General features: G+C 48.1%; 2 protein-coding genes across 2 annotated transcripts; both read left to right on the top strand.

Moving 5' to 3' along the window:
* The first annotated feature begins 1,250 nt into the window (after positions 1 to 1,250).
* SLC10A4 (solute carrier family 10 member 4) lies at positions 1,251 to 6,656 on the top strand. The gene is made up of 3 exons (XM_003794591.2): positions 1,251 to 1,889; positions 2,673 to 2,883; positions 6,111 to 6,656. Exons 1-3 carry the CDS (start codon positions 1,276 to 1,278, stop codon positions 6,621 to 6,623), a joined length of 1,338 nt encoding a protein of 445 aa, XP_003794639.1. The 5' UTR covers positions 1,251 to 1,275; the 3' UTR covers positions 6,624 to 6,656.
* A 1,255-nt stretch (positions 6,657 to 7,911) lies between these two features.
* Positions 7,912 to 11,674, top strand: ZAR1 (zygote arrest 1). The gene is made up of 4 exons (XM_003794592.1): positions 7,912 to 8,844; positions 10,255 to 10,347; positions 10,428 to 10,502; positions 11,531 to 11,674. Exons 1-4 carry the CDS (start codon positions 7,912 to 7,914, stop codon positions 11,672 to 11,674), a joined length of 1,245 nt encoding a protein of 414 aa, XP_003794640.1.
* The last annotated feature ends 4,078 nt before the right edge of the window (positions 11,675 to 15,752 follow it).

Below are 15,752 nucleotides of genomic sequence, written 5' to 3' on the forward strand. Positions count from 1 at the left end.
AATGCCTGGGCTCAATCCACCCTTGGCGAGTGGAAGTTACTGTGTCAGGAAAGGGGGAGGGACAAGCCTCGGAAGACAGTTCACTCTGTCTTGGTGCCACACGAGATTAACCCTGGGCTAAGACTGAGACTTAATTTCAGCCTAGAAATTCCTACCTTCACTTTCACAACTCAGGGAGCTGTCACTTGTGATCCCTGCAGAGAGGGGGACGCCTCCTCCAGAGGCGTTGTCTGGTTGGTGAGCAGAGAAGTTCTTTCCTTTCAGCGTTCATCTAGTGACAGCGAGTTGTGGGCTCTCCATTCCTAAGAGCGCTGAATTTCATTTGTTTCCAGATAAACATGTCTGAAGCGAGAAATCCCAGCCCTTAATTTCTTTTCAGTCCTTAATCTTAATGCCAGGACTCGACTCATACAGCTTCATAAATCTGCGGCGGCTGGAATAGCCTCTCCCGACCTGCCAATAACTTCCTAAACACACATTTTTCACGGAGGATTTCCTGAGCCGCGCTCTTCACTGTCCTCAGAAGGACATAACACGACGCAGATCCAGTCAGATACTTGCTGGTTTGGTTGATGAGGCTGAGACTTCTCCGATCTCTTGTTTGTAAAAACCGAGCTTGTAAAGTGGGCTTCGCCATCACTGGGCACCCCGCTAGTACTGATGGCTTCCCACTATCAGACACAGAAACATCACGAGCAATTCTGTGCCAATTCGAGCCAGCTACTGCGTTCTGCTACCCGGGAATCGCCCACGTTAAGTCAAGCAGCCCCTGATGCTCAGGGTTGAGAGCGTCTGAGCGGTTTGCACGGTCTCTGTGCGCGCACAGATAAGCTCCCCGCCCCCTTTTCGTGTCTGGCTCTCCAGATTTCATTATCAAAGAGGCAGAGCCCGCGGAGAACCAGACAGGCGGCCAGGCACGGTTTTTCCCCTTGTCGTCCTTTGTCAGGCCTTTGTTCCGCCCCTGGCTGCACTCTAACCGAACCACTCACTGGGGATTCAGAGGAGGGGACAGGGCGGCGGGGCGGGGCCTGCGGGCGGCGGGGCTCGCCCGGGGCTGCGCGTGGCCAGAGCCGGGAGCCCGCCGGCGGCCGCACACCGGAGCGCAGGCCCCGCCGCACCGACGCCGCGGCGGACGCCAGCGGGCGCAGCCGGGGCTCCGCAGCCAGAGCCTCACCGGCGGCCGCCCACCGACGGACAGGCCGACGGACCGCGGCGCGGAGACCGCAGGACGGAGGGACAGCCAGACCCGCAGCGCCGGCCGGGGCCGACAGCGCCATGGACGGCACGGACAACGCAACCCTGTTCCTCGCCACTCTGCTGCCGGACAACTACAGCCTGCCGCCCAACGCCAGCGGCCCGAGCCCCGGCACCGACTGGCCCCTCGCTCCCGCCTCCAGCGCCAGCCCCGGCCCCGGGCTCAGTCTCGCGCCGGGTCCCAGCGTCAGCTTCAGCCCAGGCGGGACCCCGACCCCGACCCCGACCCCGACCCCGGAGCCGACGACCGGCAGCCTGACGCTCGCGGGCGGCGCGGCGACCCACGGCCCCTCCGCGTTCCCTCGGCCCTGGGCGCTCCCCGGGCCCCTGTTCTGGGACACGCCGCTGAACCACGGGCTGAACGTGTTCGTGGGCGCCGCCCTGTGCATCACGATGCTGGGCCTGGGCTGCACCGTGGACGTGAACCGCTTCGGGGCGCACGTCCGCCGGCCCGTGGGCGCGCTGCTGGCCGCGCTCTGCCAGTTCGGCTTCCTGCCGCTGCTGGCCTTCCTGCTGGCCCTCGCCTTCAAGCTGGACGAGGTGGCCGCCGTGGCGGTGCTCCTGTGCGGCTGCTGTCCCGGCGGAAATCTCTCCAATCTCATGTCCCTGCTGGTGGACGGCGACATGAACCTCAGGTATGAGGCATGGTGGCTGTCCCTTTAGCGTCGTCCTCACTCCAGCCAACCCCGTTCACAGCCGTGGGTTCAGACGAAGGAGCGAGGAAGCAGAGGTGGCTGGCATAAGGCATGGAGCAGGAAAGAGGAAAGGGAGTATTTGTGTCCCCCCCCCCACACCCTCCCCCGGGCTCTGCAAGGCAAGGCAGCCCCGAGAGTGTGTTGCAGGGGGAACCATCTAGGCGACAGAGCGGCTGTGAGGGCCGGGATCTCACCCCCAGCGCCGCCCATCAGCTCTGCCATCCTCCTGAGTGTTTGGGGGACCCACCCAAGTCTTCAGCCACTGAAGACAAAGAGAAGGGGGAGCTAGGACTCTCCGGTAATGTAAAAGCAAAATGGGGCTGTTGGCCCTATGAAGAAAGTAATGTCCTATACTGTGCTGTGCCATCGAGTTCAGTCCAACAAGTAGCTTTGATAAAGCCGCTTTATCTTGTCTACCGTTGGGGGTGCCTAGGAGCGTGAAAAGGAAGCAAAAAACACTCCTTGCCCTCAGAAGCCACCAGACTCAATAGGCCTTATAAAGCCTGGGGCAGCAGTCCCGAGATTCTGACTTTTCCCCCTGCCCCTGGTTCCTGTTTCCTTTGGGCTTACAGGTGTTGCTCTCTTGGCACTCCCCAGGGATGAAGTAAGTTCTCCCCACACAAAGGAGGGCGCCTCCTTTCCCCTTTCCCCAGCGTGTAGGAAGAAGCTTGACTGGCTCTTTGGCTCGGGCCGGCTCTGATTCCCCCCATCTCTTTCCTTCAGCATCATCATGACCATCTCCTCCACGCTGCTGGCCCTGGTCTTGATGCCCCTGTGCCTGTGGATCTACAGCAGGGCCTGGATCAACACCCCTCTGGTGCAGTTACTACCCCTGGGGGCCGTGACCCTGACGCTCTGCGGCACTCTCATCCCTATTGGCCTGGGCGTGTTTATTCGCTACAAATACAACCGGGTGGCTGACTACATTGTGAAGGTAAGAGCGTCTTCCCTTCACATATTTGCTTCCACACCCCACAGCTGAAATGCTAGGAAGTCTTGGAAGAGGGGAGAGGAAGAAAAGGGCTTAAAAAAAAAGTTTATGCAACAAAGGTCTTATCCACCATTTGGGATTCCTAGAATGGTAGCTTTCATTAAAACATAGCTTACAGAAAACCAGTTTAAGAGAAGTATAAACGGGTCATGGGGGAAGGGGAAAGATGACAGTGCAATTGAATAGCAACAATGTTCCACTATCTGTAAATACTAAAAATCAAAGGTAATTACATAAAATTATTTTAATAGAATCTGTGCAGTATTTTAGAAATGCGTTACTGTATTTTCAAAAGTGGAACTGTAATTCTGAAAAACCCTGTAATAGGTTCCTTCAATTTTTAAAACATATGTTGCCACTAATAAGACTAAAATAATCAAAATGTTTACATTATAGCCCTAGTTCTCAACCTTCCTAATGCTGCGATGTATTTTCATTGTTATAAAGGGGTCGTGACCCACAGGTGGAGAACCCTTGCATTACAGTAATACAATAGAATACACAACATATTGGCTTTAAAGCACAAAATAAAATTGAAGTCCGGATAAATAATGTAGATTATATTGCCATTACTAAATTTGTGCTTCTTTTTCCTTCCCCATTGCAAGATTTGATATGGCTTCTAAAGCTAGTGAGAGGATGAGGGATTTCTATTATTTATGCAATATTTGCAATATTTCCTTAATCTTTATAAATTAAGCTTTCTTTGAAAACTCATAAATAGTGATGAAAAATAGTATGTAATGATCAGGATGTCCATTTTAAGAAGTTAACCAAATGCCTAACAATTACCATTAAAATGCACAGGCAAATTCCTTTAGTCAAATGAAGAGAAAAAGAGCTGCACCTGTGTTTCAATCATGTAGATTTAAGAAGCCACAATCTTTTGTATTTTACTTATATTAGTTTATTTTCTAGGGTAATCTGATTAAACAGAGGAGCCAACCTTTATTAATATGAAATGCAGAAGATGCTTTTCTATACATATATCCAGTCCTGCATAAAAGAAAACCTGCTCCATAATAAACATTCACATGTAAACCTATTATACATAATACATCCATAATAAACATTCACATGTAAACCTATTATACATAATACATCCAAAGAGAATCTTAAGATGCATTAAAAACTTATTCATATTCTTTAAGCTATCACTATTAGTATGATGGCATTTACTATACAACCCAAGGAATTCTACAATAAAATCAACCAAATGAACTATTTACCCACTGAAAATGGAAAAAATATATTTAATAGACAAGTCAATAAGACTGGCTGCCTTTGAATTTAAGGGAACCCATCTCTATTCTTTAATTAGCACACTATTAAGATATAGTTTATGTGATTGTTATACTTTTGTGAACACTTTAAAATGAGCATCCAATCATTCGATATTAGTGCTCAACAAATGACCTAAAGCAGTTCAAAGGGACTTTGAAGCCAATATTTTCAAAATGAAGAATCAGATTTCTCATCAATACTTTCAAGTGTGACATGTGTTGAAATTTAATATAATAAATGTTTTGATTTATAAAAGTTTGGTTTCTACCAATTATACCTGTGTATTACTTTATGTAATAATTATTTAAGCATCCTCTGGGGTAGAATTTTTGACCAAATAAACATTTTTTTTTTTGAGACAGAGCTTCAAGCTATCCCCCTGGGTAGAGTGCTGTGGCATCACAGCTCACAGCAACCCCGAATTCCTGGGCTCAAACGATTCTCTTGCCTCTGCCTCCCAAGTAGCTGGGACTACAGGCGCCTGCCACAACGCCTGGCTATTTTTTGGTTGCAGCCGTCATTATTGTTTGGTGGCCTGGGCTGGATTCCAACCTGCCAGCTTAGGTGTATGTAGCTGGTGCCTTAGCTGCTTGAGCCACACGCACCAAGACATAAACTTTAATTTTTAAGGGTATAAGATATATGCCAATCCCATGGACTGCAAAAAAGGGTTTCCTCCCAGATATCTGGGGAGCCGGAAGCAACATTTAAGCTGTTCTTTCTGAAACTCTATTCTCCTTTCCCCACTTAAAAAAAATCTCTATTCTCCCTCCCCATTAAAAACAGAAAATGAGTTAGCTACCAATATGAAAGAGAACAAGGAGAGGAATTTGTAGGCTTCCACCTCACTATTCACACAGTCTGTTTTACCTGAATGAATGAAACGTACCATTTAGAACATCAAGATGACACAGTTTATGCAGAAGTCACTTGTGTTATATCTAAAATCCTTCTAGTAATTCCTAAGCATCATTAGAAACTTATGGGTGGGAGTTTTCTCATGAACAAATGAAAAAGGGTGGAGTTTCCAAATTTCAAAGAATTCTTCACATCTTTACATGTAGTCAGAACGTGCAGCTCTGTCCTGCTATTCTCAAACTGGCCTTTCTGCCACAACTCATAGGAAGCACGTCCATGTCTCTCTTGCTTTGTGCCCTTTTCCAGTCTGCAGGGGCAGGGATTTTTGTTTTAATATACAAAATGTATGGAAATGAAAGGTTGCACAAGCAAGATTTTTTTCTCTTACATAATCTAAGAGTAGGCAATTGTTTCAGTCCTCTGCAATATGAAATATGTTGAAAGTGAAAAAGATCACAACGTTTTATAAATTTTGATAGCTATTTATTTCACGTGTAAAATGAGAACAAATTTCTTATGGAAAACATGGGTCCCTATATAGGGGACTCTGTTCATCAGACCATACCTGGGGTATTGGACTCAGTTCTAACTGCCCCATTTTTAAGGGGTACATTCACAAATTAAATGCATTCTTAGAACAGGCAGAGCACCAGAACAGAGTTAGATGATTGGAGCTTAAGGTCTGGGGATAATCTGCCCGGAGGAGAGTATCCTTCCCCTTTAAACTTCTGAAGAGCTGTTTTTCAGCTGTTCTTGAGGGCCAAGATCCAGGCCAATGGCTTGAGATGATAGAAGGCCCATTGTCACTGGACATAGGGCCAAGCTCCACACAATTATAGACACAGTTCTGGATGCTTCCTGGAAGAAGGGACCTGCACATCTTCAAAATATTCTGCCAAAGATCTCCATTTTGTGTTAGGGGTCAGACTAGATGGTGTCTTCTGCTGAAAGTTTGGGATTCTCTTGCCTGTAAGTCCTCTCCAGCTGCCTCCCTATAGATGACTAATCTATCCATTTTCTGTGACTAGGTTTCCCTGTGGTCTCTGCTACTGACTCTGGTGGTCCTTTTCATAATGACCGGCACTATGTTAGGACCCGAACTGCTGGCACGGATCCCTGCAGCTGTTTATGTGATAGCAATTTTCATGCCTCTGGCAGGCTATGCTTCAGGCTACGGCCTCGCTACGCTATTCCACCTGCCGCCCAACTGCAAGAGGACTGTTTGTCTGGAAACAGGTAGTCAGAATGTGCAGCTCTGCACTGCCATTCTCAAACTGGCCTTCCCGCCACAGCTCATAGGAAGCATGTACATGTTTCCCTTGCTTTATGCCCTTTTCCAGTCTGCAGAGGCAGGGATTTTTGTTTTAATATACAAAATGTATGGGAACGAAATGTTGCACAAGCAAGATCCTCTAGAGGAAGATGAAGATACAGATATTTCTTATAAGAAACTCAAAGAAGAGGAGATGGCAGACACTTCCTATGGCACAGTGAAAGCAGATAATTTAATGATGATGGAAACCACCCAGACTTCTCTCTGAGCGTGGAGATACATGCACAGGAGCTTCTATCTTGCTGAGATATTACTCACATTTATGGTCTGTGGTAGTACATGTGGTTTATGTAAAAAAAACAAAAAACAACTGGTTCAAGTTATCATACGTGTAACAGTTATGGCCTTCCCATTACAAATCGATGTTGTAATATCATTCGCACCTGGGGCAGCTCAGGTGTGGCCTGAACTAGTTAAAAGTGCTTTTTGGTTTTTACAGTTACCAATTTCTATGCCAGCTTTAAATATAGAAACTGTTAGAAAACAGGGTCTTGGAAATGTAGAATTTTGGTGCATTATCTTATGAGTAAAAACAAACTATCTTTGTAAAGCATAATCGAGTTTAATGTAATTGTTTTAAAAAAAAGTATGTTTATTCAACTTCTAAATACCTGGCAATGTTGAATGTTGACCTGTATTCAGAAAAGTTCCAAAACGGGTCAATTAAACAATGAAAATAGTGTTTTATTGTCTAACCACTATCAAACCAGAGAAAATTGATGTATTTGATTACTTGATCTGATATCTGCTTATTGGTAACGGACAACCAATGCCTAATGGACAAAGCATTGTCCTTCTGAATTTATGTAAACTCATCCCAAATCAGTTTATCTTCTGGACGGATGGTTTGGTGAGGAAATTTTGTAGAACAGCTATCCACCCAAAATAAGCTAGTCGGTAGCCAGGTCCCAGGTGGGAGGGACACACGCCAGAGAAGAAAACAATTAGCCTAGATACAGATGCCCTGGGGCCTTTCCCAGGCATTTACTGGCGGAGCTCAGCGGGTGGACTTCTGTGAACAGCTCTGAGAAGAATCACAGTCTGAAGTGATAGGCTGGGCCCCCAAAATTTCTCACAATTTTTCAAAAGAAAATTTCTTTTCTCTGACAAGCCAGAAACACCCGCCTCTGCCATCCAGACACCTGTACAGTCAGGGTATGGGGATCACCTGGCTCAGCTAATCAGATGATAATTCCCCCGTGTTGAAATCCTCCTTAACCCGGGCAGCTTGCTCAGTACTTCCATGGCAGAGAAAGCCTTCTTCCCAGACCATCTAAGGGTAACTGCGCCGATCTCCGTGTGTGGAGGATTTCCGTAGTGACCACCAGGGACTGGCCCTCGGCGGGGACCCTAGGCGGTGGCTGGAAGGGCGCCCGGGGCAGCGCCACGCGGCTATCGCTAGTGGGGCGGGGGCCCCGCGAGGGCCCGGCCCGCCTCCGCCCGGGCGCGTCGCTATTTAGGCGGCTGCGCGGGCAGGAGAGGTCGGAGCTGTGCCCATGGCTGCCCTAGGGGACGAAGTGCTGGACGGTTATACGTACTCCGCGTGCTCCCCCTGCTCCTTCCGGTACTCCTACTCGCCGGCCGCCAAGGCCAAAGTCAAAGGAGCTGGCGCGGCGAACCGGGGCTGCCCTCCCGCCTCGTCGTCCTCCGCGGCGGGGACGGTGTCGCCGTCCTTCTCGGGCTGTGGTCAGCAGACGGCCGCCAACTTCTTCGACAGCTACCAGCGAGCGCAGTTCATAGCCCTCCTGTCGCAGGTGAGCCCGGGCGTCGGCCCGCGCTTCTGCAGGGCGGCCAGCTGCGACGCGGCGGTGCAGGTGAACCCGCAGAGCGACGCCTCGGTGCAGTGCTCTCTGGGGTGGCGCACGCTACCGCGCAGGGCCCGCGACCCGGGTCCCCCGGCCGGCCCCGGAGCCGAGGGAGCGGCGTGCGGGGGCGCGGCGTCCCAGCAGCCGGCCCGCCGCGGCCGGGAGCAGGGCAGTCCCCCCAAGGGCGCCCCGCGGCCCGTGCGCTTCCCGCGCACAGTCGCCGTGTACTCGCCGGTGGCCTCCCGCCGCCCCGCCGCCTTCCTGGAGGAGGCCGAGGCTGCGGCGGGCGAGCAGAGGTCTGGGGCGACAGAGGGAGAAGGCGGGCCGCCCCCGGCGAGGCTGCAGGGTCCGGAGGAGGGAGAGGCAGCGGCGAGGAAAGCGTCCGGACGGCCGCAGGCTGAGGACGACGACGAGGCGCAGGGCGCGGGTCGGGCGAGCCGGGAGCAGGAGGCCGGGGAAGGCGAGCCCGCTCCGCCGCCCGCGCCCAGGAGCCCGGAGCAGCCTCCGCCAGCGGGCAGGCCCCGGGACGGCAGCGACGGAGGGGACGGAGGGGAGCCGGCCGCCGCTGGAGAGAGGTCGTCGCTGAAAAGCCCCGAGCAGGGCAAGGAGCGCTTGGGATTCCAGGTGAGGCCTGGCTCGGCCGGGCGCTTAGCGGCACAGGGGGAAGCGTGGGTCGCCTCCGGATGCCCAGCCTGGCCCTCGCCTGGGGCCGTTGGGACGCGCTTCGCCAAGTGCGGGCTCCGCTGGTGTTCCCGCGGTCGCTTTCCCCAGTATGACAGCCCCATCGAGGGTAGGGTGCCGCGCGGGTTGGCCGGCGGACCCACCTGTGGCCCTTCCACATGCTGAGTTCAGGCACGCTTGTCCTACAAAACCCGGTACTGGACCACGCATTTGGACGACCCGAGACGAGCAGAAGGTCGGAAGGCGACCCTGCGGGTGGGAGAGTCTGTCCCCAACAGTCACACTAAGTGTGGCGAGACCCTCAGCCGCCGACTGCTGGGATCCTGCTCACTCTCCCTGAAACTTCAAGGCATTTTCTCAGTTGTCTGCTGCGCAACTGCAGTTCTAAATTGCTCGGGAATTTGCCTTGTTTCTTAAAGCCTTCCCTCACCCCAATCTGACACAAGGGCTGCCGGGCTGCTCTGTGTCGCTGCAGGCAGTAGGACGACCCCTTCAAGGCCAGGACAAACGCAGAGCAGCTGTAACCCAGGAAGTGGGGTCACAGCTAGTGGGAGGCCGTGGGGGCCTTGGTGGTCTCTTGCTCGGCCATCACGGGCAGGGGCGGGGCGTTGCGGGTGGGGCTGGGGCTGCCGCGGAGCGGGCCGCTGGAGTGAATCAAGCGCCCAGGGCTTTGCTTTGCGGCTTGGCTAGGCACGAGCTGTGCTCTCCAGCAAGCCCCAACCTTCGTGAACTTCAGTCTGGTCACCCTGTGAAATCGCGTTAAGCACTCTTGATAGTTCCTTCTAATTCTTTTATCTTTTCACTTTTTATTCTAATTCTTAAGGCCTCTATTTAAAACTTATTTCTCACTGGGAGGGAAGAAGGGAAGCCTCAGGGCTTCCCCACAACTTAGATAACTAGCCCTACAGCTTGGTAATTAACCAGCAGCATAGAGAACTTGATCTTGGGTGGATGCCTTAAAGTATGTTAGGTGCGGATTTTATTCCTTGCCTTCAACTTAGTAACTTCCATATCTGTACGTATATTCCAAGATTAGAATTTGTCCTCCAGAAAACCCTCAAAAGAATTCCAAGTTCTGGAGGGCCCTGGGTGTCTGGCTTTTCCGTTGCCTGAAGGAAAACACATAAGGCTGGTTGACAATGAGCCAAGTTAATCTGGTATAAACGTTTTTTTGGGGCCTGTGTTTATTTACTTAACTATGTTAGCTACTGTACTATAGGGCCTTACCCAAACCTATAATGGAAGAGAGTAGGGTCTGGAACGGAGATGCCAATTCTAAGATCTTTGCTAGTGTGTGAAATGGAGGGTAACTCAGGGGTCAAGTTGGTTGAATTCTGATATCCTGTTGTTCAGTTCTTAGAACAGAAATACGGCTATTATCACTGTAAGGACTGCAACATCCGCTGGGAGAGCGCGTACGTGTGGTGCGTACAGGGCACCAACAAGGTAAGCAATCCCGCATACCTGACATCTTCCTGGCACGAGTGTCAAGGGGTTCTTGCTCTATGTTTGTCCTCTTGTTACAGGTTTACTTCAAACAGTTTTGCAGAACTTGCCAGAAGTCTTATAACCCTTACCGAGTGGAGGATATCACCTGTCAAGTAAATCATATGTTTTGCGTCTTGTTTGAGTTGGGTTGTGGTAGAGGGCTTCTGCTCTAGTTCCTTAGGTGGATTTTAAAAAAGGTTAGGTTCCCAGACCTTGGGTTTGGGGTATGTGTTTTTTTTGACTAGGAATTGTAGGAATAATCAGCTAGAAAACAGGGCGTTGGTTTCCTCCTGCCCTTGCAAATCTTGGCCATGTAAACCTCTCTTACAACTGTTAGCTGACTTGCAACATGGAAGATGCTTGCTTTACCAGCTAAGAGGAAACAAACTGAAAAATTTTTCTAATAAGGGAGTAGAAGTTGACTGTTTTACTCAAATGCTTTTTATGATATACTTGGCATTTAGTATGAACAGGCAGGAGGTTAAAGTTTGTCTTGCCTGAGAACTCAAAGGGATGCTTTGTAGGTGGGGTGTTTTTTGTGTGTGTATGTGTCTAGGGCTGGGTTTGAACCCCCCACCTCCGGCATATGGGGCCAGCGCCCTACTCCTTCGTTTTAAGATAAATCTAAGTTTCCCAGTTGTATGGAGGGTTAACTTGTAACACTGCTTGCTGTTAGCACTGTGCTAAAGGGCTTAGTGTTCAAGAGGAAAGAAATGAGTAAATTTGCCTGTCATCGAACAGCTAAATGGAGCTTGAATTGCCAGTTGAGACAGCTTAATGTACTGGATTCAGGCTGGATGTTGGAAGCGTTAACGCCCTAGGGTGGTGGAGAGACTCTAAGTATGGAAGGCCATTTATTATCACTTAGATTAGGCTGGACGCGTTTCTAAGGTAGGGGGGCTTCACTCTGGGCTTTCATTGTTGAATTCACCCTTCGCTGCCCTTAATGTTTCAACCCAACCATATAGCACGACTCCAGCAGCGTGGACCACCTGCTGTTCCTGTCATTACTAGGTAGAGGTGTAGACACAACTACAAGCTTAGTCTGTTCACAAAGCATCTAAATTGACAAAAATAACTACATCCTAGGAAGGCACCAAGAGCTCATTGTGTCTGTGCTTTTCACTTTAATTTTTTTTAGAATTGTAAACAAACTAGATGTTCCTGCCCCGTAAAACTTCGCCATGTGGACCCCAAGCGGCCCCACCGTCAAGATTTGTGTGGGAGATGCAAAGGCAAGCGCCTGTCCTGTGACAGCACGTTCAGCTTCAAATACATCATTTAACAAACGTGAAAAAACGTCCCGAGTTGGGTGCTAAGGGAGCAGATGAGTGAGCTTTCTCTTCTCTCTTCCACCTCCTTCAAAACACTTCATGAAAGGTGGTGTATCTTGACAAAGCCAAATAAAGATATTGCAAAACAATTCATAAACTCCACAATCTGTCTTTAAAAGTCTTAAAGCTTATCTGTGCTGACAGTCTGGGCCTGCCACATTACCTTTAATGCTGGTTGATGGTATATGGTGGCCCAGGCTGAACTAGGTTGTAGCTGCTTGAAACTTAGAGGCTCTCGTAGACCATAAGGCTTACTACTTGGGCAGGTCTGTGGGCTGAGGCTTAATTTGTAAGTTGAGTGAATAAAGGCACGTTCTTCTGGAGGAGCTGTAGGCAGAGCCAGTCCTTGATGGTATGAGACCTGAGGAGGGAATCTATAGTCAGGACCCTGAATGGGCCAGTGAGGGAGGTCAGCGTTTCAGTGCACAGGTGACCTTAGGAGGTACAAAGTGGGAAAGGAACCTAGGAGAACTCACCTGACGTGTTCAATCACAAGTATGCTGCAAGTAAGGCTTGGAAGGATAGCTGTGGGCAGCTTAAGATGACACGATGTGGACTTCAGATGGTAATGTGCTCAGAGCATTAACGTGTAGGCGTCTACAGAAAAGTTAGATGAATAGCTTTAGCTTTGACTCTTAACCATCTAATCTGCACTATATTTGGATTCTCATTCTAACTGCATCTTCTGGGACACTGAGGCGCCCCCCTGGGGGAACAAGGGTGGGACAGAATTGAGTCTCAGGTGATTGTAATGAAATCGGAGTTGCAGGGCGAGTGGTGCAATTACAGAAGCCACACTAGAACCAGGTGCTAATATGCCTTTTTCTAATAGTCCGCTTAAGTTAACCCTTACTAGCTCAGAAGGCCATATTAGTCTGGCATCTTAGATGTTCAGCTAGAGTCAATGGAGACCAAAGGGCCAACAGTGGGTTTGGAGACTCTGGAATCCTGGCAAGGGGAAAGGCCCCTAGACCAGGCTTGTAAAAACTGCAGATGCCTAGGCCCGTCCCAACTGGATCACTGACCCTTTGGACCCCTCAGCCTAGGCCCATTCCAACTGAATCACTGACACTTCAGACCCCTGAGGTGTTGCATGTGGAAAATGAGACCCATCTTGTTAAACGCGGATGTGGGCTCTGCCCTTTGCAGTGTCTAGTGGGTCAATGGCTGTTAATCTTTATAGAAGTGGAAGGTGGAAGCTCTGGCATGTGACTATGGGGAGCTATTTAAATGTCCACGGTAGGAAGGGGATTTGACTTAGGTCAGGGATGGCCTAACAGAATGACACTTCAGCTGAGCTCAAGTATGAATGAGTTAAATTGGGCAAGAAGTTTTCCCAAACAAAGCAACACCATGAGCAGAGTCCCTGTAGTAGGGAAAGAAACGAGGCCACCATGGAAGATATTCCGGAGGCTTTGGTCAGGGTTGGTCTTTAGTGAGGATCCACTATAAGGTTTTATTTATTTTTTTGCTTTGCATTTTTAAATTTTATTTTATTGGTAGAGATGAGGTTTCACTATGTTGTTCAGGCTGGTCTCCAATTCCTGGCTTCTAGTGATACTCCCACTTGGCCTCAAGTGCTTGTGAATCACACTGCCCCCAGCCTTCGGTAAATTTTTGAAGTATGGTGTATATATATATTTTTTCTTTGCATTCCTTTCCTGTTCTGTTCTATTCTTTGGGTGTGGTGTCGTAGCTCACAGCAATGCCAAACTCCTGGGTTCAAGGATCTTCTTGTGTCAGTCTCCCAAGTAGCTGGGACTACAGGTGCCCACCACAACTCCCAGCTAACTTTTCTATTTTTAGTAGAGATTGGGTATCGCTTGCTCAGGCCAGTCTTGAACTCCTCAGCTCAAGCAGTCCCCCTTACTTTGGCCTCCTGCAGTGCTAAGGTTATTAGGCATGAGCCAACACAGCCAGCCTTTTGGTCTGATTTTCTATATTCTTGATGTTCTAGCATCTTGGGTCTTGCTAACTGGGGACAGACCACCCCTCCCAGGGCGAGCCAATTCTTTTTTTTTTTTAATAATTATTTTTCATTAAATTGTAATTTTGTACATTTATGGGGTTCAGGGTACTGCTTCAATATACAATGTGAAATGTTTACATTGAACCAAGTAACATATCCATCACAATTATACTCACTTCTTAATAGTTTTGAAATGTACCATTGCATCATGCACATTAGGTGAGGTCCCCCTGAATACCCTCCCTTCTCCCAAATCTCCTCTCCCCACCCCTCTCTCTCCTCTTCCCTTCTACTTTATGAACTATAGTTATGTTTTGCCATTCGTATGATTGTGTAGGTGGTTATATATAGATTTCATACTAGTATCTAGTACATTGGATACTTTTTTTTCCATTCTTGGGATACTTTACTAAGAAGAACATGTTCCAGCTCCATCCAGGTAAACATAAAAGATGTGAAGTCTCCGTCTTTTTATGGCTGCATAGTATTCCATGGTGTACATATACCATAATTTGTTAGTCCATTCATGGGTAGATGGGCACCTGGGCTGTTTCCATGTCTTGGCTATTATGAATTGGGCTGCTATAAACATTCTGGTGCAATGTCTTTGTTGTAAAATAATTTTTGATCATCTGGGTACATACCTAGTAGAGGAATTGCGGGATCAAAATGTAGGTCTACTTTTAGTTCCTTGAGTGTTCTCCAAACTTCTTTCCAAAAAGGCCGTATCAGCTTGCATTCCCAGCAGCAGTGTAGAAGTGTTTCCTTCTCTCCGCATCCACACCAACACCTGTAGTTTTGGGATTTTGTGATGTGAGCTAATCTTACTGGAGTTAGATGATATTTCAAAGTGGTTTTGATTTGCATTTCTCTGATGATTAAGGATGATGAGCATTGGTAGGCCATGTGCCTGACTTCATCAAAGAAGTTTCTATTCAAGTCTCTTGCCCACATAGAAATAGGATTATTATTATTTTTATCTTTTTTTATTAAATCATAACAGTGTACATTAATACTATCATGGGGTACAGTGTACTGTTTCTGTATACAATTTGAAGTACTTTCATCCAACTGGTTAACATAGCTACATAGCCTTCATGTCTATTTCTTAGTTATTGTGTTAAGACATTTATATTCTACATTTAGAGAGATTCACATGCCCCTTATAGGATGAATCATAGGCATGATCCCACCAATCTTCCTCCACCCACCCTCTCCCCTCCTTTCCCCTTCATGTCCCCTTCATCTCCCCTCTCCCCATGTTCCTGGGCTAAAATTGGGTTATAGCTCTCCTATGAAAGCTGTAAGTTAGTTTCATAATAGGGCTGAGTACATTGGATAATTTTTCTTCCATTCTTGGGATACTTTGCTAAGAAGAATATTTTCCAGCTCCATCCACGTAAACATGAAGGAGGTAAAGTCTTCATCTTTCGTTATGGCTGCATAGTATTCCATGGTGTACATATACTACAATGTATTGATCTATTTGTGGATTGATGGGCTCTTGGGCTTCTTCCATGACCTGACAATTTATGAATTGGGCTTCAATGAACATTCTGATACAGATATCTTTATTGTAGTATAATTTTTGATCTTCTGGATATATATCTAATAGAGGAATTAGAGGATCAAATGGCAGTTCTATTTTTAGTTCTTTAAGTGTTCTCTAGATGTCTTTCTAAAAGGAACGTATTAGTTTGCATTCCCACCAGCAGTGTAGAAGTGTTCCCTTTTCTCCACATCCGCGCTAGCATCTGTGATTTTGTGATATGGGCTAATCTTACTGGTGTTAGATGATATCTCAAAGTAGTTTTGATTTGCATTTCTCTGATGATTAAGGATGGTGAGCATTTTTTCATATGTTTGTGGGCCATGCGCCTGTCGTCTTCAGAGGAATTTCTTTTCAAGTCCCTTGCCCACCCTGAGAGGAGATGACTTATTCTCTTCTTGCTAATACGTTTGAGTTCTCTGTGGATTCTGGTTATTAAACCTTTGTCGGAGACATAACCAGCAAATATCTTCTCCCATTCTGAGGGCTGTCTACTTGCTTTACTTACTGT

The sequence above is a fragment of the Otolemur garnettii genome, unplaced genomic scaffold, assembly GCF_000181295.1.
Source record: "Otolemur garnettii isolate 467f Iridium unplaced genomic scaffold, OtoGar3 scaffold00083, whole genome shotgun sequence".
NCBI classification, from domain to species: domain Eukaryota; kingdom Metazoa; phylum Chordata; class Mammalia; order Primates; family Galagidae; genus Otolemur; species Otolemur garnettii.